This window comes from Ranitomeya imitator, chromosome 5, assembly GCF_032444005.1.
Source record: "Ranitomeya imitator isolate aRanImi1 chromosome 5, aRanImi1.pri, whole genome shotgun sequence".
In the NCBI taxonomy this organism is placed as follows: Eukaryota; Metazoa; Chordata; class Amphibia; order Anura; family Dendrobatidae; genus Ranitomeya; species Ranitomeya imitator.
Window position 1 is genome coordinate 567449835 of NC_091286.1, and position 22407 is coordinate 567472241.

Genomic DNA, 22407 nt, shown 5'->3' on the forward strand with positions numbered 1-22407 from the left:
GATGGTAAAAAATGGACGCACTGATGACACCTTGATGCACAACAATGATGGCACGATAACATTTTTTCATGTAAGTATTTAACCCCTTCCCGACCTGTGACACAGCGTATGCGTCATGAAAGTCGGTGCCAATCCGACCTGTGACGCATATGCTGTGTCACAGAAAGATCGCGTCCCTGCAGATCGGGTGAAAGGGTTAACTCCCATTTCACCCGATCTGCAGGGACAGGGGGAGTGGTAGTTTAGCCCAGGGGGGGTGGCTTCACCCCCTCGTGGCTACGATCGCTCTGATTGGCTGTTGAAAGTGAAACTGCCAATCAGAGCGATTTGTAATATTTCACCTAAAAAAATGGTGAAATATTACAATCCAGCCATGGCCGATGCTGCAATATCATCGGCCATGGCTGGAAATACTAATGTGCCCCCACCCCACCCCACCGATCGCCCCCCCAGCCCCCCGATCTGTGGCCCGCTCCCCTCCGTCCTGTGCTCCGCTCCCCCGTCCTCCTGTCCGCTCCCCCGTGCTCCAATCACACCCCCCCGTGCTCCAATCAAACCCCCCCGCACTCCGATCCCCCCCCGTGCTCCGAACCACCCCCCCTGCACACCGATCCCCCCCCCCTGCACACCGATCCACCCGCCCGCACACCGATCACTCTCCCCCTTGCTCCGATCCCTCCCCCCCCCGTGCTCCGACGCCCCCCCGTGCCCTGATCTCCCCCCCCTGTGCCCTGATCTCCCCCCCTTATACTTACCGATCCTGGCGGGGTCCGTCAGTCTTCTTCCCCGAGCGCCGCCATGTTCCAAAATGGCGGGCGCATGCGCAGTGCGCCCGCCGAATCTGCCGGCCGGCAGATTCGTTCCAATGTGAATTTTGATCACTGTGATATAATCTATCACAGTGGTCAAAATAAAAAAACAGTAAATGACCCCCCCCATTTGTCCCCCATAGATAGGGACAATAATAAAATAAAGAATTTTTTTTTTTTTTCACTAAGGTTGGAGTTAGAACTAGGGTTAGGGTTAGGGGTAGGGGTAGGGGTAGGGTTAGGGTTAGGGGTAGGGTTAGGGTTAGGGTTAGGGTTAGGGTTAGGGTTAGGGGTAGGGTTAGGGGTAGGGGTAGGGGTAGGGTTAGGGGTAGGGTTAGGGTTAGGATTAGGGTTTCGGTATGTGCACACGTATTCTGGTCCTCTGCGGATTTTTCTGCAGCGGATTTGATAAATCCGCAGTGCTAAACCGCTGCGGATTTATGGCAGATTTACCGCGGTTTTTCTGCGCATTTCACTGCGGTTTTACAACTGCGATTTTCTATTGGAGCAGTTGTAAAACCGCTGTGGAATCCGCAGAAAGAAGTGACATGCTGCGGAATGTAAACCGCTGCGTTTCCGTGCAGTTTTTCCGCAGCATGTGTACAGCGATTTTTGTTTCCCATAGGTTTACATTGAAATGTAAACTCATGGGAAACTGCTGCGGATCCGCAGCGTTTTCCAAAGCGTGTGCACATACCTTTAGAATTAGGCTATGTGCACACGGTGCGGATTTGGCTGCGGATCCGCAGCGGATTGGCCGCTGCGGATCCGCAGCAGTGTTCCATCAGGTTTACAGTACCATGTAAACCTATGGAAAACCAAATCCGCTGTGCCCATGGTGCGGAAAATACCGCACGGAAACGCTGCGTTGTATTTTCCGCAGCATGTCAATTCTTTGTGCGGATTCCGCAGCGTTTTACACCTATTCCTCAATAGGAATCCGCAGGTGGAATCCGCAGGTGAAATCCGCAGGTAAAACGCAGTGCCTTTTACCTGCGGATTTTTCAAAAATGGTGCGGAAAAATCTCACACGAATCCGCAACGTGGGCACATAGCCTTAGGGTTAGGGTTGGGTTGGAATTAGGGTTGTGGTTAGGGTTAGGGGTGTGTTGGGGTTAGGGTTGTGGTTAGGGGTGTGTTGCGGTTAGGGTTGTGGTTAGGGTTACGGCTACAGTTGGGATAAGGGTTAGGGGTGTGTTGGCGTAAGAATTGAGGGGTTTCCACTGTTTAGGCACATCAGGGGGTCTCCAAACGCAACATGGCGCCACCATTGATTCCAGCCAATCTTTTATTCAAAAAGTCAAATGGTGCTCCTTCCCTTCCGAGCCCCGACGTGTGCCCAAACAGTGGTTTACCCCCACATATGGGGTATCAGTGTACTCAGGACAAACTGGGCAACAATTACTGGGGTCCAATTTCTCCTGTTACCCTTGAGAAAATAAAAAATTGCTTGCTAAAACATCATTTTTGAGGAAAGTAAAATGATTTTTTATTTTCACGGCTCTGCGTTGTAAACGTCTGTGAAGCACTTGGGGGTTCAAAGTGCTCACCACATATCTAGATAAGTTCCTTGGGGGGTCTAGTTTCCAAAATGGGGTCACTTGTGGGGGGTTTCTACTGTTTAGGCACACCAGGGGCTCTGCAAACGCAACGTGACGCCCGCAGACCATTCCATCAAAGTCTGCATTTCAAAACGTCACTACTTGACTTCCGAGCCCCGACATGTGCCCAAACAGTGGTTTACCCCCACATATGGGGTATCAGCGTACTCAGGACAAACTGGGCAACAATTACTGGGGTCCAATTTCTCCTGTTACCCTTGAGAAAATAAAAAATTGCTTGCTAAAACATCATTTTTGAGGAAAGAAAAATGATTTTTTATTTTCACGGCTCTGCGTTGTAAACGTCTGTGAAGCACTTGGGGGTTCAAAGTGCTCACCACATATCTAGATAAGTTCCTTGGGGGGTCTAGTTTCCAAAATGGGGTCACTTGTGGGGGGTTTCTACTGTTTAGGCACACCAGGGGCTCTGCAAACGCAACGTGACGCCCGCAGACCATTCCATCAAAGTCTGCATTTCAAAAGTCACTACTTCCCTTCTGAGCCCCGACGTGTGCCCAAACAGTGGTTTACCCCCACATATGGGGTATCAGCGTACTCAGGAGAAACTGGACAACAACTTTTGGGGTCCAATTTCTCCTGTAACCCTTGGGAAAATAAAAAATTCTGGGCTAAAAAATTATTTTTGAGGAAAGAAAACGTATTTATTATTTTCACTGCTCTGTGTTATAAACTTCTGTGAAGCACTTGGGGGTTCAAAGTGCTCACCTCACATCTAGATAAGTTCCTTTCGGGGTCTAGTTTCTAAAATGGGGTCACTTGTGGGGGGTTTCTACTGTTTAGCCACATCAGGGGCTCTGCAAACGCAACGTAACGCCCGCAGAGCATTCCATCAAAGTCTGCATTTCAAAATGTCACTACTTGACTTCCGAGCCCCGACATGTGCCCAAACTGTGGTTTACCCCCACATATGGGGTATCAGCGTACTCAGGAGAAACTGTACAACAACTTTTGGGGTCAAATTTCTCCTGTTACCCTTGGGAAAATAATAAATTGCAGGCTAAAAAATCATTTTAGAGAAAATAAAATTTTTATTTTATTTTCATGGCTCTGCGTTATAAACTTCTGTGAAGCACTTGGAAGTTCAAAGTCCTCACCACACATCTAGATTAGTTCCTTTGGGGGTCTAGTTTCCAAAATGGGGTCATATGTGGGGGATCTCCAATGTTTAGGCACACAGGGGCTCTCCAAACGTGACATGGTGTCCGCTAATGATTGGAGCTAATTTTCCATTTAAAAAGCCAATTGGCGTGCCTTCCCTTCCGAGCCCTGCCGTGCGCCCAAACAGTGGTTTACCCCCACATATGGGGTATCAGCGTACTCAGGACAAACTGGACAACAACATTTGCGGTCCAATTTCTCCTATTACCCTTGGCAAAATAGGAAATTCCAGGCTAAAAATCATTTTTGAGGAAAGAAAAATTATTTTTTATTTTCATGGCTCTGCATTATAAACTTCTGTGAAGCACCTGGGGGTTTAAAGTGCTCAATATGCATCTAGATAAGTTCCTTGGGGGGTCTAGTTTCCAAAATGGGGTCACTTGTGGGGGAGATCCAATGCATAGGCACACAGGGGCTCTCTAAACGCGACATGGTGTCCGCTAACAATTGGAGCTAATTTTCCATTCAAAAAGTCAAATGGCGCGCCTTCCCTTCCGAGCCCTGCCGTGTGCCCAAACAGTGGTTTACCCCCACATATGAGGTATCGGCGTACTCGGGAGAAATTGCCCAACAAATTTTAGGATTCATTTTATCCTATTGCCCATGTGAAAATGAAAAACTGAGGCGAAAAGAATTTTTTTGTGAAAAAAAAAGTACTTTTTCATTTTTACAGATCAATTTGTGAAGCACCTGAGGGTTTAAAGTGCTCAATATGCATCTAGATAAGTTCCTTGGGGGGTCTAGTTTCCAAAATGGGGTCACTTGTGGGGGAGCGCCAATGTTTAGGCACACGGGGGCTCTCCAAACACGACATGGTGTCCGCTAACGATGGAGATAATTTTTCATTCAAAGAGTCAAATGGCGCTCCTTCCCTTCCGAACCTTACCATGTGCCCAAACAGTGGTTTACCTCCACATGTGAGGTATCGGTGTACTCATGAGAAATTGCCCAACAAATTTTAGGATCCATTTTATCCTGTTGCCCATGTGAAAATGAAAAAAATTGAGGCTAAAAGAATTTTTTTGTGAAAAAAAAGTACTTTTTCATTTTTACGGATCAATTTGTGAAGCCCCCGGGGGTTCAAAGTTCTCACTATGCATCTAGATAAGTTCCTTGGGGCGTCTAGTTTCCAAAATGGGGTCACGTGTGGGGGAGCTCCAATTTTTAGGCACACGGGGGCTCTCCAAACGTGACATGGTGTCCGCTAAAGAGTGGAGCCAATTTTTCATTCAAAAAGTCAAATGGCGCTCCTTCCCTTCCAAGCCCTGCCGTGCGCCCAAACAGTGGTTTACCCCCACATATGAGGTATCAGCGTACTCAGGACAAATTGGACAACAACTTTCGTGGTTCAGTTTCTCCTTGTACCATTGGGAAAATAAAAAAAATGTTGCTAAAAGATAATTTTTGTGACTAAAAAGTTAAATGTTCATTTTTTCCTTCCATGTTGCTTCTGCTGCTGTGAAGCACCTGAAGGGTTAAAAAACTTCTTGAATGTGGTTTTGAGCACCTTGAGGGGTGCATTTTTTAGAATGGTGTCACTTTTGGGTATTTTCATCCATATAGACCCCTCAAACTGACTTCAAATGTGAGGTGGTCCCTAAAAAAAATGGTTTTGTAAATTTCGTTGTAAAAATGAGAAATCGCTGGTCAAATTTTAACTCTTATAACTTCCTAGCAAAAAAAAATGTTGTTTCCAAAATTGTGCTGGTGTAAAGTAGACATGTGGGAAATGTTATTTATTAACTATTTTGTGTCACATAACTCTCTGGTTTAACAGAATAAAAATTCAAAATGTGAAAATTGCGAAATTTTCAAAATTTTCGCCAAATTTCCGTTTTTATCACAAATAAACGCAGAATTTATTGACCTAAATTTACCACTAACATGAAGCCCAATATGTCACGAAAAAACAATCTCAGAACCGCTAGGATCCGTTGAAGCGTTCCTGAGTTATTACCTCATAAAGGGACACTGGTCAGAATTGCAAAAAACGGCCAGGTCATTAAGGTCAAAATAGGCTGGGTCATGAAGGGGTTAAACAATGACATGTGATTGAGGCTTCATACAGTGCTGAGTGTGGTATGAAGATCCCAATTATGCTTATTTTTATCACTTGATAAAAAATTTATTGGCAAAAAAGTCAATCTGAAAGAGTAATATTAGCAGCCAATAAATAATCTTCGCTCCAGTAAAAAGCCTCTCCATCACTAGTCTTTTTGTCTTACAGTAGGTTACCCTCAAGCAGCAGCACCCACTGTTTGGCAAGAGCCCCCAGAACTTCCTTCTGGAGCAGAACCCATTGAAACCACACCCTCGGTACCGCTCTCTGATGTAACTGGGGTTCCACCTGATGCATCTGAGCCAGACCCTACATATGAAGACCCTTTGGGCAACGGAGATGGTATGTAAATGATGCAGATTACCATGGTGACCGATAATGTTGTGTTGAATGAGTCATTGGTGGGAATTGTTCTGATCCAAACTGCACTATGAAGCTGAAGGCTGTTTTCATGCTCCCAAAAAATAATTTTAAGGCCAAAGCTGCTCACGGATTTTACATTTGAATGGCACATACAAATAGGACATTCTATACTTTGTGCACAATTATGGGACAATTTGTATTTTTGATAAATTTTATTTTTGAACAATAGAGATGAGCAAGCTCTAAGTGCTCGGATGCTCATTACTCGAACCGAGCAATTCCTAATACTGAAATGCTTATTTTGAGTAATGAATATAATGGGAGTCCATGGAAAAGCCAAGCTTTTTCCGGCAGACCCTACAAAAAGGTCTGGGGTGTAGTATTCAAATAGTAGTGGTAAATGTTCAATTGGATGGGAAAAGTGCTGAATGGAAGCAGAATAGGATGAGGGAAGATCCCTGGAAGCATCTCTGACTCCCAGATCACTGCTGAGAACAATGGAGTCATACTTTTACTCCACTTTAAGGACTGACAATAAAATATTCCAAACCAATGAGAAATTTAATTTTACAGGAAAAAAAATGTTAAGAGTATTTTTTTCCTGTGTAATGACCTGCTTATTAGGGCAAGTGTAAAAAGGATTTTAGCAAAACTATAATTTAAGTAAACCAAAATTGTTTTTTTATTTATTAAAAAATAGGAAATTTCACTTTAATTTATGAAGGAAACAAGAACTGGCAAAAGTTAGCAACTCATATTGACTGAGATACACCCTGTATTAGATAAAAAGAAGGGCCTCATACACATTTTGTTCAAATTCTCATTTATTGGTATTCCTAGACTCATAAAGGCTATGCACAAAGTGCAAATCCTGCTAAACATTATAAGCAGTTCATCCATACCCCCTTGAAGGCACCAACTGGATTGCCTCCTTCAAATATTGTGAACAAAGTGTAGTTGTGGTATTTCTATGCTCATAAAGGTTTTGCACAAAGTGCAAAGCCAGGAAAAAAAAATATAAGTATGGTCACCCATAGACCCTAGAAGACAGCAACTGGCAGACCTCATTTAAATATAGAACATTAAAAACACTTTGTGCTGCTATCATCTGTTGGTGTGTAAAAGTCGGGTGTAAGCCAGGCTTTGTTCATTGTTATCAGAGTGAGCCTGTCAGCACTTTCTGTTGACATGCCAAAGAATCTGTCTGTTATGACCCCACTGTGGCACTAAAAATCCATTCAGACAAGACAGCAGCCGCAGGACAACACCACACCTCCAAGGCATAGAGGGACAGCTCATGCCAGATGTTCAGATTTTAAACTCAATAGCTGAAGATCGCATAAGAATTAGTGAATACGTTGGTTTGGTCGGCCAGGTACTGCTTGATAATTTTTTTAAACTTTTCCCTCTTTGTCAAAAATATCCGGTCATGAGGGAATGGATGCTAGGAGGGTGTCAGGAAATTGTCCCAGGCCTTTGGCAGTGTACCCCTGCCTCTGCTGTTCCAGGTGTGTCTTTCCCTCACATCTACTCCTTGATTTGGCCAGGAAACCTACCCCCTGCCGTTGGCGTTGTCCGAAAGGAATTTTTTCAACATATTTTCCACCATGGCCTTCTAGTGTATCACTATTTAAGAAAACCTCTCCTCCTCAGGAAGAAGAGATGCAAAGTTCTTCTTGTAGCGCAGATCTAGCAGGGTGAACAGCCAGTACTCTCTTTTGGCCAAGATGAATGTAACGTGTGGGTCACAGGAAAGGCAGCAGTACATAAAGTCTGCCGTATGTGCCAAGGTCTCTACAGCCAGCACTTCCCTGTCTCCACCATGATAACTAGGGTTGAGCGAAACGGGTCGGCCATTTTCAGAAGTCGCCGACTTTTGGCAAAGTCGGGTTTCATGAAATCCGACCCGACCCCTGTGTGGGGTCGGCCATGAAGTCGGCAATCTTCTGAATCTGGTATCGGAATTCCGATCCCGAGTTCCGATATGTTTGCAATATCAGAAATCGGTATCGGAATCCATATTTAAGTGTAAAATAAAGAATTTTAAACAAAAAATATCGCTATACTTACCCTCTGACGCGCCCTGGTACTAACCGGCAGCCTTTCTTCCTTCGAATCAGCGCTTGCAGGACCTTGCGGTGACGTCACGGCTTGTGATTGGTCGCGCGAGCGGTCACATGGGCGGTCGCGCGACCAATCACAAGCCGTGACGTCACCGCAAGGTCCTGCAAGCGCTGATTCGAAGGAAGAAAGGCTGCCGGTTAGTACCAGGGCGCGTCAGAGGGTGAGTATAGCGATATTTTTTATTTTAATTCTTTATTTTACACTTAAATATGGATCGCAGGGCCTGAAGGAGAGTTTCCTCTCCTTCAGACCCTGGGAACCATTGGAAACCCAATGCACTGCATTGGGTTTCGAGTTTCGGCCAACCCTGACTTTTTTATAGGATCGGCCGATTTCACTCGACCCGACTTTTGAAAAAGTCGGGTTTCGTGAAACCCGACCCGATCCTATAAAAGTAAAAGTCGCTCAACCCTAATGATAACTACTCTCCATTGCCTCTTCCTCATTCATCTCCTCAGCCCATCCACATTTTAGAGACCGGGTGAAGCTTGTGTGGCTAGTAGCCTCTTTTGCGCTCAGCCAGCTCCTGATCCTCCTACTATTCTTCAGCCTCCACCTCCTCATTGTTACCCAATATGTACTGAGCAGCTGAGATGAGGCTGGGCAGTATCTCTCTGTGTCGTGTCTTCCTCCATCTCCACCTGGTCCACATGCAAAGCTTCATGTTTAATTGTCAGCAGCGACTGTTTTAAGTAGGCCTGGAAGCGGGATTGTTGCGCAGATTATGGTGGCTTCGCCGCTCATCATCTTAGTAGAGTCCTCAAAGCCTTGGACAACCACACAAATGTTGGACTTCCATGCCCACTCTTCAGTTGTTATGTGCGGACCCTGACCAGAATACTGAGGGGCAGGCCTGCCACTAGGAATTTCGGGGCCCCATACTGGGAACACTTTCGGAGCCCCCTTGAGACTCCACCCAGGCTCCACCCCAGCTCCGCCTCCATCCCGCGAACCTTCCACAGTCCCATCGCATTTTCTTGGAAAATCTCCACTTATGCACCATGTCCTTACCAATCACACATTAACAGTTCCCGTCACCAGATCACATACATAACCAGCAGCTTTTGTATACCCTTTTGGCCGAGCTCTACTCTACTGTAACTTATTAAACATTTGTTATAATATCCAATACAATTTAGGTATATTTTTATTTATTTTTCAATTTTTAAAATAACCAATAATACAGGTCCTTCTCAAAAAATTAGCATATAGTGTTAAATTTCATTATTTACCATAATGTAATGATTACAATTAAACTTTCATATATTATAGATTCATTATCCACCAACTGAAATTTGTCAGGTCTTTTATTGTTTTAATACTGATGATTTTGGCATACAACTCCTGATAACCCAAAAAACCTGTCTCAATAAATTAGCATATTTCACCCATCCAATCAAATAAAAGTGTTTTTTAATAACAAACAAAAAAACCATCAAATAATAATGTTCAGTTATGCACTCAATACTTGGTCGGGAATCCTTTGGCAGAAATTACTGCTTCAATGCGGCGTGGCATGGAGGCAATCAGCCTGTGACACTGCTGAGATGTTATGGAGGCCCAGGATGCTTCAATAGCGGCCTTAAGCTCATCCAGAGTGTTGGGTCTTGCGTCTCTCAACTTTCTCTTCACAATATCCCACAGATTCTCTATGGGGTTCAGGTCAGGAGAGTTGGCAGGCCAATTGAGCACAGTAATACCATGGTCAGTAAACCATTTACCAGTGGTTTTGGCACTGTGAGCAGGTGCCAGGTCGTGCTGAAAAATGAAATCTTCATCTCCATAAAGCATTTCAGCCGATGGAAGCATGAAGTGCGCCAAAATCTCCTGATAGCTAGCTGCATTGACCCTGCCCTTGATGAAACACAGTGGACCAACACCAGCAGCTGACATGGCACCCCACACCATCACTGACTGTGGGTACTTGACACTGGACTTCAGGCATTTTGGCATTTCCTTCTCCCCAGTCTTCCTCCAGACTCTGGCACCTTGACTTCCGAATGACATGCAAAATTTGCTTTCATCAGAAAAAAGTACTTGGGACCACTTAGCAACAGTCCAGTGCTGCTTCTCTGTAGCTCAAAAGTGGCTTTACCTGGGGAATGCGGCACCTGTAGCCCATTTCCTGCACACGCCTGTGCACGGTGGCTCTGGATGTTTCCACACCAGACTCAGTCCACTGCTTCCTCAGGTTCCCCAAGGTCTGGAATCGGTCCTTCTCCACAATCTTCCTCAGGGTCCGGTCTCCTCTTCTCGTTGTACAGCGTTTTCTGCCACATTGTTTCCTTCCAACAGACTTATCATTGAGGTGCCTTGATACAGCACTCTGGGAACAGCCTATTTGTTGAGAAATTTCTTTCTGGGTCTTACCCTCTTGCTTGAGGGTGTCAATGATGGCCTTCTTGACATCTGTCAGGTCGCTAGTCTTACCCATGATGGGGGTTTTGAGTAATGAACCAGGCAGGGAGTTTATAAAAGCCTCAGGTATCTTTTGCATGTGTTTAGAGTTAATTAGTTGATTCAGAAGATTAGGGTAATAGGTCGTTTAGAGAACCTTTTCTTGATATGCTAATTTATTGAGACAGGTTTTTTGGGTTATCAGGAGTTGTATGCCAAAATCATCAGTATTAAAACAATAAAAGACCTGACAAATTTCAGTTGGTGGATAATGAATCTATAATATATGAAAGTTTAATTGTAATCATTACATTATGGTAAATAATGAAATTTAACACTATATGCTAATTTTTTGAGAAGGACCTGTATTATTATTATTTATTGTTATAGCGCCATTTATTCCATGGCGCTTTACATGTGAGGAGGGGTATACATAATAAAAACAAGTACAATAATCTTAAACAATACAAGTAATAACTGGTACAGGAGGAGTGAGGACCCTGCCCGCGAAGGCTCACAATCTACAAGGGATGGGTGAGAATACAGTAGGTGAGGATAGAGCTGGTCATGCAGCGGTTTGGTCGATCGGTGGCTACAATAATATCACATACAATACAATGTGATATTATAATAATATCACATACAAGGGACAAATACTGTTATGAAAGGTAATTCAGTACCACAATGGACATAGAGGTCAGCGCACATAGAGTGACCTGGCAATAACCCAAAAAACAAAAACGAGCTCTGAGATGTGGGAACTCTGTTGACCGCAATCCCTAATCCTCTCCAACACACTAAAGGCAGCCGTGGATTGCGCCTAACGCTCCCTATGCAACTCGGCACGGCCTGAGAAACTAGCTAGCCTGAAGAAAGAAAATAAGCCTACCTTGCCTCAGAGAAATACCCCAAAGGAAAAGGCAGCCCCCACATATAATGACTGTGAGTTAAGATGAAAAGACAAACGTAGAGATGAAATAGATTTAGCAAAGTGAGGCCCAAATTTCTGAACAGAGCGAGGATAGGAAAGGTAACTTTGCGGTCAACACAAAACCCTACAAAAACCACGCAAAGGGGGCAAAAAGACCCTCCGTACCGAACTAACGGCACGGAGGTACACCCTCTGCGTCCCAGAGCTTCCAGCAAGCAGTAAAAAACAAATTGACAAGCTGGACAGAAAAAAACAGCAAACAAATAGCAAAGAGGAACTTAGCTATGCAGAGCAGCAGGCCACAGGAACGATCCAGGAGGAAACAGGTCCAATACTAGAACATTGACTGGAGGCCAGGATCAAAGCACTAGGTGGAGTGAAATAGAGCAGCACCTAACGACTTCACCACATCACCTGAGGAAGGAAACTCAGAAGCCGCAGTACCACTTTCCTCCACCAACGGAAGCTCACAGAGAGAACCAGCCGAAGTACCACTTGTGACCACAGGAGGGAGCCCTGCCACAGAATTCACAACAAAATACCACCGACCATGACCAGACCACATGTTACCACCACAGTGACCGAATAATAACACACACGAGGAACAAATAGAGCCACACCATGACCAGACCACATATTACCACCACACAGTGACCGATTACTACAATACTTATCATCAATAAAAAAACACAATACTAATATGACCATAAGTGCCATTATACACAGGAGATCTGTACTTAGTATACAGTGTCTGTGTACAGGTAATACAGTGATCACCGGTGATGACATACATAGAAGCTCTATCTATAGTGTCAGTGTACTAGTAATACAGGGATCATCGGTGGATAGTGTATAAGTAATACAGTGATCACTGGTGACATTGTACACAGGAGCTCTGTATATAGTGTCAGTGTACAGGTAATACAGTGATCACTGTTGACATTGTACACAGGAGCTCTGTATATACAGTGTATACTGTGTGTGTACATGTAATACACCGACTCACCAGTGACGTCTCGAGATGAAGTCCTCCATCTTTACTTTTCATCTTCATCCAGTACAAACCACCATCACTTCTTCCAGCCAGGACTCGTCTCTGCAGGAAATAACACAGTTATCTAGAGCACCGCTTGCAGAGCACATTACTTAATTGTTCCCGACTTCTACACTACACCAAGTGTAGACAAAAAGGCGACATATTGTCGCTCAGTACAGTAACAGTACCCCTTCACTGAAAACAGTATCATCCAAAACTAAAATACATCACTGCAGTAATAATATCCCTTAATTAGCCTTTACAGTACTGATATTCCCCAGCCTAGCCCCCTTGTGTCTCATTCTTGGCTCCAGCCATGTTCTTCCATAAACAGAATATACGGCAAAAGCCAGCTCACCGATCATTGCAAGAAGCCCGGAACTTCGTCCTGACAAGACGCAGTAGGATTCCATAAATGAAAAGAGAATGGTTCCAGCTTCAATAAAATCATGAAAATTTATTCCAATTTTTAAAATGGAGAAACAACTCCTGGGACAGCACCATAGCACATGCGAGGTAGGCTACGCGTTTCGACCGACACAGCGGTCTTTATCACAGCTGATCTAATCACTGATTCCTCAGGTATAAAAAGAACCAGGAACCAATAAAATGATAGTGAGTCCTCACATGACCCGAAGGTCCTAAATACTAACAATGAACCTCTATATAAAATGCGTAAATTTGTGCAAAACTAACAATTAAATACACATAAACATATAGAAAAATACACACATACAATATTTCTAAAGTTAATTCAAAAAATACAAAAATAGCAAAAAATAAGATTGAAAAACGAAAAAAAAAAAAAAAAAACTGAATTTTTTTTTTTCTTTCCTTCTTCCCCCTCTTCCCCTTCTTTAAAGGCATGAAAACTTTTTACAATACATGAATAATCAATAATGGAACATTAATTCATTCCTTCTATTTAGACCATTAGGAAACCTAGTGCCAAGGTTAAAAATCCAAAAAGCCTCCCTGTTTAACAACATTCTCTGAATGTCACCTCCTCGTGAAGGTTTTTTTATTTTCTCAATCCCTGTTACTCTCAATGATATTGTACTGCGAGAATGGTAATCAATAAAATGTTTGGCTGCTGCTGAAACAGTGCGACTATTATTTAAAGTACAGGAGATATCGTATAGATGTTCTGATATCCGATTTTTCAGTTTTCTAGTTGTACAGCCAATATATGTTTTATCGCAGTCAACGCAATCAATCTTATATACGACACATTTTGTGTTGCAGTTAATAAAGCTTTGGATTTTGTGCAGGCTATTATTTTCTGCGGTGCCAAATGATTTAGTGGTCACCAGGTGTTTGCACGTAGTGCAATTAGTCACATTACATTTGTAGCTCCCTGTACACTTGAGCCATGTGCTACTGCGTTTTTGAGACAAAAAATTATTGGGAGACAATTTGTTACCAAGAGTAGGTGCTCTTCTGGCTACAATATTACACCCTTCACTCAATATTTGGGAGAGAATGCGATCTTCATATAAGATAGGGATGGCTTTATTTATAATAGTTTTAATTTTATTAAATTGTGGGCTGAATTGTAAACAAACGAATGGTTTATTCATGACACTGTTTTTAATAATTAATTTCTTTGGCGTTGGTTTTAAACAATTGTTTGGGGGATTTGTCCCTGAACACATAGGGTTACTTTGCGATTTTGTATCGTTATTTACTAGATGCAACGCTCTATTCAGCATCCAATTTGGATATCCACGATGATGGAATTTCTTACAGGATTTTACAAGATCGTTTTGAAGTTCAGCATTATTGTTACAATTTCGTTTTAACCTAGTGAATTCACCTACAGGGATGGATTTGACAGTATGTTTGGGATGGCTACTTCGGGCATGTAGGATGGTGTTGCCTGCTAATGGTTTAATATAGGTTCTTGTGGAAATTAATTTGTTGGGAACACCTGTTAATTCTAAATCCAGAAAGGAAATTTTGGTTTCAGCATGGACATATGTAAATTTTAAATTGAAATTATTATTGTTAATGTAAATCAGAAAATCCTGTATGGCAGATACATCGCCTTGCCAAATAATGAGCGTATCGTCGATGTATCTGCCATACCAATGGATGAACGAAGAAAAAACATTGGAGGTGGAAAACAAAAATAAATGTTCCCAGTGCGCCATAACCAGGTTGGCCAATGAAGGTGAGAATTTGGCACCCATTGCTACACCGGTACATTATAATTAATACTCAGAATCAAATGAGAAAAAATTATGAGTTAACAAAAAGAATGTGACTTGTAAAATAAAATTGTAAGATCCAGGGAGTATGAACTGTAGTTGTTTAAGTGGAATTGTAATGCCGACATAGCTACGCTGTGTGGAATACACGTATATAGCGAAACTATGTCGCAGCTAAGCCAGGTATAACCTGATTTCCACTCTTTGTGTGTTAGAATATCAAGAATGTCCTTTGTGTCCCTAATATACCCCGGAATTCTTTGGACCAATGGTTGAAGCAAAGAGTCCAGCCACTGGCCCAAGAATTCTTTTATTGATCTTATACATGAGACTATGGGTCTCATTGGGGGAAATTTTGCTTGCTTATGAATTTTGGGCAATCCGTATAGAATAGGTGTCACAGGGTGAGGGACTTGTAAGAAATTAGCCTGTTTATTGGTTAGAACTCCCAAAGAGACCCCTTCTTCGATCATTTTATCAATTTTTTGTTTAAACACATTAGTAGGGTCTGAAGATAATTTTTTGTAAACATTCCCATCAGAAATTAACTTCAAAATTTCACTTTTATAATCTAGGGAGTTCATGATGACAATCACACCCCCTTTGTCACTATTCTTAATGACTATATCATCCATGTCTTTTATATCTTTAATGGCTTGTCGATGCTTTTTTGATAAATTATTATTGTAATTATTAGATGGAATATTATTCTTAAGAATTTTAAGTTCCCGTTCAACCACTTCCTGAAACCTATTCATGCAATCCGCACGTGATTGAATAGGATAAAAAAACGGATTTTTGGTCTCAACCCCTTAGCGACCGCCGATACGCCTTTTAACGGCGGCCGCTAAGGGTACTTAAACCACAGCGCCGTTAATTAACGGCGCTGTGGAAAAAGTCCATAGCGCCCCCCAGAGGCCGATTTTCTCCGGGGTCTCGGCTGCCGAGGGTAGCCGAGACCCCAGAGAACATGATTCGGGGGTTTTTTAACCCACCCCGCATTTGCGATCGCCGGTAATTAACCGTTTACCGGCGATCGCAAAAAAAAAAAAGCGATCTCTTTTTAATTTCTCTGTCCTCCGATGTGATCGCACATCGGAGGACAGAGAAAAGGGGTCCCAGGTGGCCCCCCAATACTCACCTAGCTCTCCCGATGCTCCTCGTGTCTCCCGGTGGGCGCCGCCATCTTCAAAATGGCGGGCGCATGCGCAGTGCGCCCGCTGGCCGGCACTGGGAGAATCTTTGGGGTCTCGGCTGCCGGGGGTAGCCGAGACCCCAAAGAGCATGATCGGGGTCGGTATTACCGACCCCTGTTTTGCGATCGCCGGTAATTAACTGTTTACCGGCGACCACAAAAAAAAAAAAAGTAAAGTGTAATTCTTTGTCCTCTGATGTGATCGCACATCAGAGGACAGAGAAATAGGGGGATTCGGGGACCCTAGCATACTCACCTAGGTCCCTGGATCCTCTTGCTGCTCCTCCTGGCCACCGGCAGAAGAACATGGCGGACGCATGCCCAGTCCGCCCGCCATCTGCCGGCCGGCAGGAGAACAGCAGTTGGGGCTAAAATTAGGGTTAGGGGTAGGGTTAGGGGTATGGTTAGGGTTAGGGGTAGGGTTAGGGGTAGGGGTAGGGTTAGTGGTAGGGGTAGGGTTAGGGGTAGGGGTAGGGGTAGGGTTAGGGGTAGGGTTAGGGGTAGGGTTAGGGTTAGGGCTAGGGTTAGGGCTAGGGTTGGGGCTAAATTTAGGGTTACGGTTGGGGCTAAATTTAGGGTTAGGGTTGGGGCTAAACTTAGGGTTAGGCTTCTTTCACACTTACGTCGGTACGGGGCCGTCGCAATGCGTCGGCCCGACATACCGACGCACGTTGTGAAAATTGTGCACAACGTGGGCAGCAGCTGTAGTTTTTCAACGCATCCGCTGCCCAATCTATGTCCTGGGGAGGAGGGGGCGGAGTTACGGCCACGCATGCGCGGTCAGAAATGGCGGATGCGACGTACAAAAAAACGTTTCATTGAACGTTTTTTTGTGCCGACGCTCCGCCAAAACACAACTGATCCAGTGCACGACGGACGCGACGTGTGGCCATCCGTCACGATCCGTCGGCAATACAAGTCTATGGGCAAAAAACGCATCCTGCGGGCACATTTGCAGGATCCGTTTCTTGTCCAAAACGACGGATTGCGACGGAATGCCAAACGACGCAAGTGTGAAAGTAGCCTTAGGGCTAGGGTTAGGGTTGGGGCTAAAGTTAGGGCTAGGGTTGGGGCTAAAGTTAGGGTTAGAGCTGGGATTAGGGTTAGGGTTTGGATTAGGGTTGGTATTAGGGTTAGGGTTGGCATTAGGGTTACGCTTGGGATTAGGGTTAGGTTTGGGATTAGGGTTAAGGTTAGGGTTGTGATTAGGGTTGTATTGGGATTAGGGTTAGGTTTGAGGTTAGGGTTGAGATTAGGATTAGGGGTGTGTTGGATTTAGGGTTTTGATTAGGATTATGGTTAGGGTTGACATTAGGGTTGTTTTGGGGTAAGGGTTGTGATTATGGTTAGGGTTAGTGATTAGGATTATGGATCAGGTTGGGATTAGGGTTAGGGGTGTGTTGGGGTTAGGGTTGGAGCTAGAATTGGGGGGTTTCCACTGTTTAGGTACATCAGGGGGTCTCCAAACACGACAGCCAATTTTGCGCTCAAAAAGTCAAATGGTGCTCCCTCCCTTCTGAGCTCTGCAGTGCGCCCAAACAGTGGGTTACCCCCACATATGGGGCATCAGCGTACTCGGGATAAATTGGACAACAACTTCTGGGGTCCAATTTCTCTTGTTACCCTTGTGAAAATAAAAACTTGGGGGCTACAAAATCTTTTTTGTGAAAAAAAAAAATATTTTTTATTTTCACGACTCTGCATTCTAAACTTCTGTGAAGCACTTGGGCATTCAAAGTTCTCACCACACATCTAGATAAGTTCCTTGGGGGGTCTAGTTTCCAAAATGGGGTCACTTGTGGGGGGTTACTACAGTTTAGGTACATCAGGGGCTCTGCAATCGCAACATAATGCCCACAGACCATTCTATCAAAGTCTGCATTCCAAAAAGGCGCTCCTTCCCTTCCGAGCTCTGCCGTGTGCCCAAACAGTGGTTTACCCCCACATATGGTGCATCAGCGTACTCGGGATAAATTGGACAACAACTATTGCAGTCCAATTTCTCCTGTTACCCTTGTGAAAATAAAAACTTGGGGGCTACAATATCTTTTTTGTGGAAAAAAAAAATATTTTTTATTTTCACGACTCTGCATTCTAAACTTCTGTGAAGCACTTGGGCATTCAAGGTTCTCACCACACATCTAGATAAGTTCCATGGGGGGTCTAGTTTCCAAAATGGGGTCACTTGTGGGGGATTTCTACTGTTTAGGCACATCAGGGGCTCTCCAAACGCGACATGGCGTCCGATCTCAATTCCAGCCAATTCTACATTGAAAAAGTAAAACGGCACTCTTTCTCTTCCAAGCTCTGCGGTGCGCCTAAACAGTGGTTTACCCCCACATATTGGGTATCGACGTACTCAGGAGAAATTGCACAACAACTTTAGTGGTCTAATTTCTCCTGTTACCCTTGTGAAAATAAAAATTTGTGGGCAAAAAGATCATTTTTGTAGAAAAAATTTGATTTTTTTTTTCACGGCTCTACGTTATAAACTTCTGTGAAGCACATGGGGGTTCAAAGTGCTCGCCACACATCTAGATAAGTTCCTTAAGGGGTCTAGTTTCCAAAATGGTGTCACTTGTGGGGGGTTTCCACTGTTTAGGCACATCAGGTGCTCTCCAAACGCGACATGGCGTCCAATCTCAATTCCAGCCAATTCAACATTGAAAAAGTAAAACGGCGCTCCTTCACTTCCAAGCTCTGCCGTGCGCCCAAACAGTGGTTTACCCTCACATATGGGGTATCGACGTATTCAGGAGAAATCGCACAACAACTTTTGTGGTCTAATTTCTCCTGTTACCCTTGTGAAAATAAGAATTTGTGGGCGAAAAGATCATTTTTGTGCAAACAAAAGCGATTTTTTATTTTCACGGCTCTACGTTATAAACTTCTGTGAAGCACTTGGGGGTTCAAAGTGCTCACCACACATCTAGATAAGTTCCTTAAGGGGTCTAGTTTCCAAAATGGTGTCACTTGTGGGGAGTTTCCACTGTTTAGGCACATCAGGGGCTCTCTAAACGTGACATGGCGTCCGATCTCAATTCCAGCCAATTCTGCATTGAAAAAGTCAAACGGCGCTCCTTCACTTCTAAGTTCTGCGGTGCGCCCTAACAGTGGTTTACCCACACATATGGGGTATTGGCGTATTCAGGAGAAATTGCATAACAAAATTTATGGTTACATTTCTGTTTTTACACTTGTGAAAATAAAAAAAAGGTTCTGAATTAAGATGTTTGCAAAAAAAAAGTTAAATGTTCATTTTTTCCTTCCACATTGTTTCAGTTCCTGTGAAGCACGTAAAGGGTTAATAAACTTCTTGAATGTGGTTTTGAGAACCTTGAGGGGTGTAGTTTTTAGAATGGTGTCACACTTCATTATTTTCTATCATGTAGACCCCTCAAAATGACTTCAAATGTGATGTGGTCCCTAAAAAAAAATGGTGTTGTAAAAATGAGAAATTGCTGGTCAACTTTTAACCCTTATAACTCCCTAACAAAAAAAAATTTTGTTTCCAAAATTGTGCTGATGTAAAGTAGACATGTGGGAAATGTTATTTATTAACTATTTTTCGTGACATAGCTCTCTGATTTAAGGGCATAAAAATACAAAGTTTGAAAATTGCAAAATTTTAAAAATTTTCGCCATATTTCCGTTTTTTTCATAAATAATCGCAAGTAATATCGAAGAAATGTTACCACTAACATGAAGTACAATATGTCACGAAAAAACAATCTCAGAATCAGCGGGATCCGTTGAAGCGTTCCAGAGTTATAACCTCATAAAGTGACAGTGGTCAGAATTGCAAAAATTGGCCTGGTCATTAAGTACCAAATTGGCTCTGTCACTAAGGGGTTAAAGTTGTCTGATTGATTAATACAAGTATTATTTCCTATGTCAAATCCCTGTAGTTCTTGTAAGGTTATTAAAGAGACCTGCTCATGAAAGTCCAGTGCATGGAACTCATTTTCCACCATATTAACAACCGTATTTTCATTTTCCAAATGATCCGCATGTTCATCTGACCAAAAATGTTTTTTCAATGTAAGATTGTGGATAAATTTATTAATATCTAATATGGTTGAAAATAAATCAAAATTCTGATCAGGTACGAAATTAAGTCCATAAGTCAATAACTGTAATTGTTCCTGTGAAAAAAGTTTTGACGATAAATTAATCACATTAGCACTTATCTCGTCATGCCTTTCCTGCGGCGGGTCTGCATGCCAGAATTGTTTTCTATGCTTCCGCCTGCCGCGCCTTGTGCGTTTTTTGGTTTAGTCAGTTGTCTGGCAGAACTACACCCAGCGGACTCATTGAGGGAATTATCAGAAGCACTGAAGGTATAGTCATCAGATTCCCCTTCTCTTGAGCTGAAACCTACATATCGTTTGTTCTGCCGTTTTTTATAATTGGACTGTCTCAAAATAGATCTTCTAAAAGAACTCTCCCCTTCATTCCAGTTATAAACTTTGTTAGACGTGTAGTCACCTAAATCACGTTGAAATTTGCACTTTTTTCTTTGAATAATTTCATCTTCTAATGCTGTTATATCCTCTTGGATTTTTTTATAAAAGTCGCTTGTCTCAACGGTGATGTTCATAGAATTCAGGGCTTCCTTAGTGCTCTCAATTTCTTTTTGTATGTCCGAGAGTTTTGTTTCTTCATATTTAATAATGAGGCGCATAAGGTTTAGTGAGCAAGTGCTGAGTATTTGATTCCATTCATCAGAGAATAATTGTCCAAAATCTGTGGTTGCTTTCTTCTTAATCCGAAGACCTCTAGGAATCATGTCTTTTGTGACATAGTTCTGGAGGGTGGTAAAATCCCACCATACCTTAGTTTCCTGGGTCATGATTTTTTGCAGCTGAGACCACATGTTGGAGACATCAGGGGTTAAATCAATTCCCTCAGGTGAGCCCGAGAAAACCTTGGCAGCTTTTTGCATGCGGTCTCTGGCCAAGTCTGTCATCTTGCAGTAAAAAGATGTATGGTGTGACAAAAGTAGATCAAAACCTCGATAAATTTTAGGTGCGGTGAGTCCCAATAAGGAGTTAAAATCGGGTGCACGGCAGTCAATATAAGATATAAACAGAATATACGGAAAAAGACATGATTCCTAGAGGTCTTCGGATTAAGAAGAAAGCAACCACAGATTTTGGACAATTATTCTCTGATGAATGGAATCAAATACTCAGCACTTGCTCACTAAACCTTATGCGCCTCATTATTAAATATGAAGAAACAAAACTCTCGGACATACAAAAAGAAATTGAGAGCACTAAGGAAGCCCTGAATTCTATGAACATCACCGTTGAGACAAGCGACTTTTATAAAAAAATCCAAGAGGATATAACAGCATTAGAAGATGAAATTATTCAAAGAAAAAAGCGCAAATTTCAACGTGATTTAGGTGACTACACGTCTAACAAAGTTTATAACTGGAATGAAGGGGAGAGTTCTTTTAGAAGATCTATTTTGAGACAGTCCAATTATAAAAAACGGCAGAACAAACGATATGTAAGTTTCAGCTCAAGAGAAGGGGAATCTGATGACTATACCTTCAGTGCTTCTGATAATTCCCTCAATGAGTCCGCTGGGTGTAGTTCTGCCAGACAACTGACTAAATCAAAAAACGCACAAGGCGCGGCGGGCGGAAGCATAGAAAACAATTCTGGCATGCAGACCCGCCGCAGGAAAGGCATGACGAGATAAGTGCTAATGTGATTAATTTATTGTCAAAACTTTTTTCACAGGAACAATTACAGTTATTGACTTATGGACTTAATTTCGTACCTGATCAGAATTTTGATTTATTTTCAACCATATTAGATATTAATAAATTTATCCGCAATCTTACATTGAAAAAACATTTTTGGTCAGATGAACATGCGGATCATTTGGAAAATGAAAATACGGTTGTTAATATGGTGGAAAATGAGTTCCATGCACTGGACTTTCATGAGCAGGTCTCTTTAATAACCTTACAAGAACTACAGGGATTTGACATAGGAAATAATACTTGTATTAATCAATCAGACAACTTTAAGACCAAAAATCCGTTTTTTTATCCTATTCAATCACGTGCGGATTGCATGAATAGGTTTCAGGAAGTGGTTGAACGGGAACTTAAAATTCTTAAGAATAATATTCCATCTAATAATTACAATAATAATTTATCAAAAAAGCATCGACAAGCCATTAAAGATATAAAAGACATGGATGATATAGTCATTAAGAATAGTGACAAAGGGGGTGTGATTGTCATCATGAACTCCCTAGATTATAAAAGTGAAATTTTGAAGTTAATTTCTGATGGGAATGTTTACAAAAAATTATCTTCGGACCCTACTAATGTGTTTAAACAAAAAATTGATAAAATGATCGAAGAAGGGGTCTCTTTGGGAGTTCTAACCAATAAACAGGCTAATTTCTTACAAGTCCCTCACCCTGTGACACCTATTCTATACGGATTGCCCAAAATTCATAAGCAAGCAAAATTTCCC

General features: G+C 42.7%; 1 protein-coding gene across 1 annotated transcript in view; it reads left to right on the plus strand.

Annotated features, from left to right (window-relative positions):
• The window catches only part of SNORC (secondary ossification center associated regulator of chondrocyte maturation), a 140773-nt gene that overhangs the window by 52562 nt on the left and 65804 nt on the right, over positions 1-22407 (plus strand). The window contains exon 2 of the mRNA XM_069727767.1: positions 5817-5990. Within this exon, the coding sequence (XP_069583868.1) occupies positions 5817-5990 (174 nt within the window). The remainder of the gene's footprint in view (positions 1-5816; positions 5991-22407) is intronic.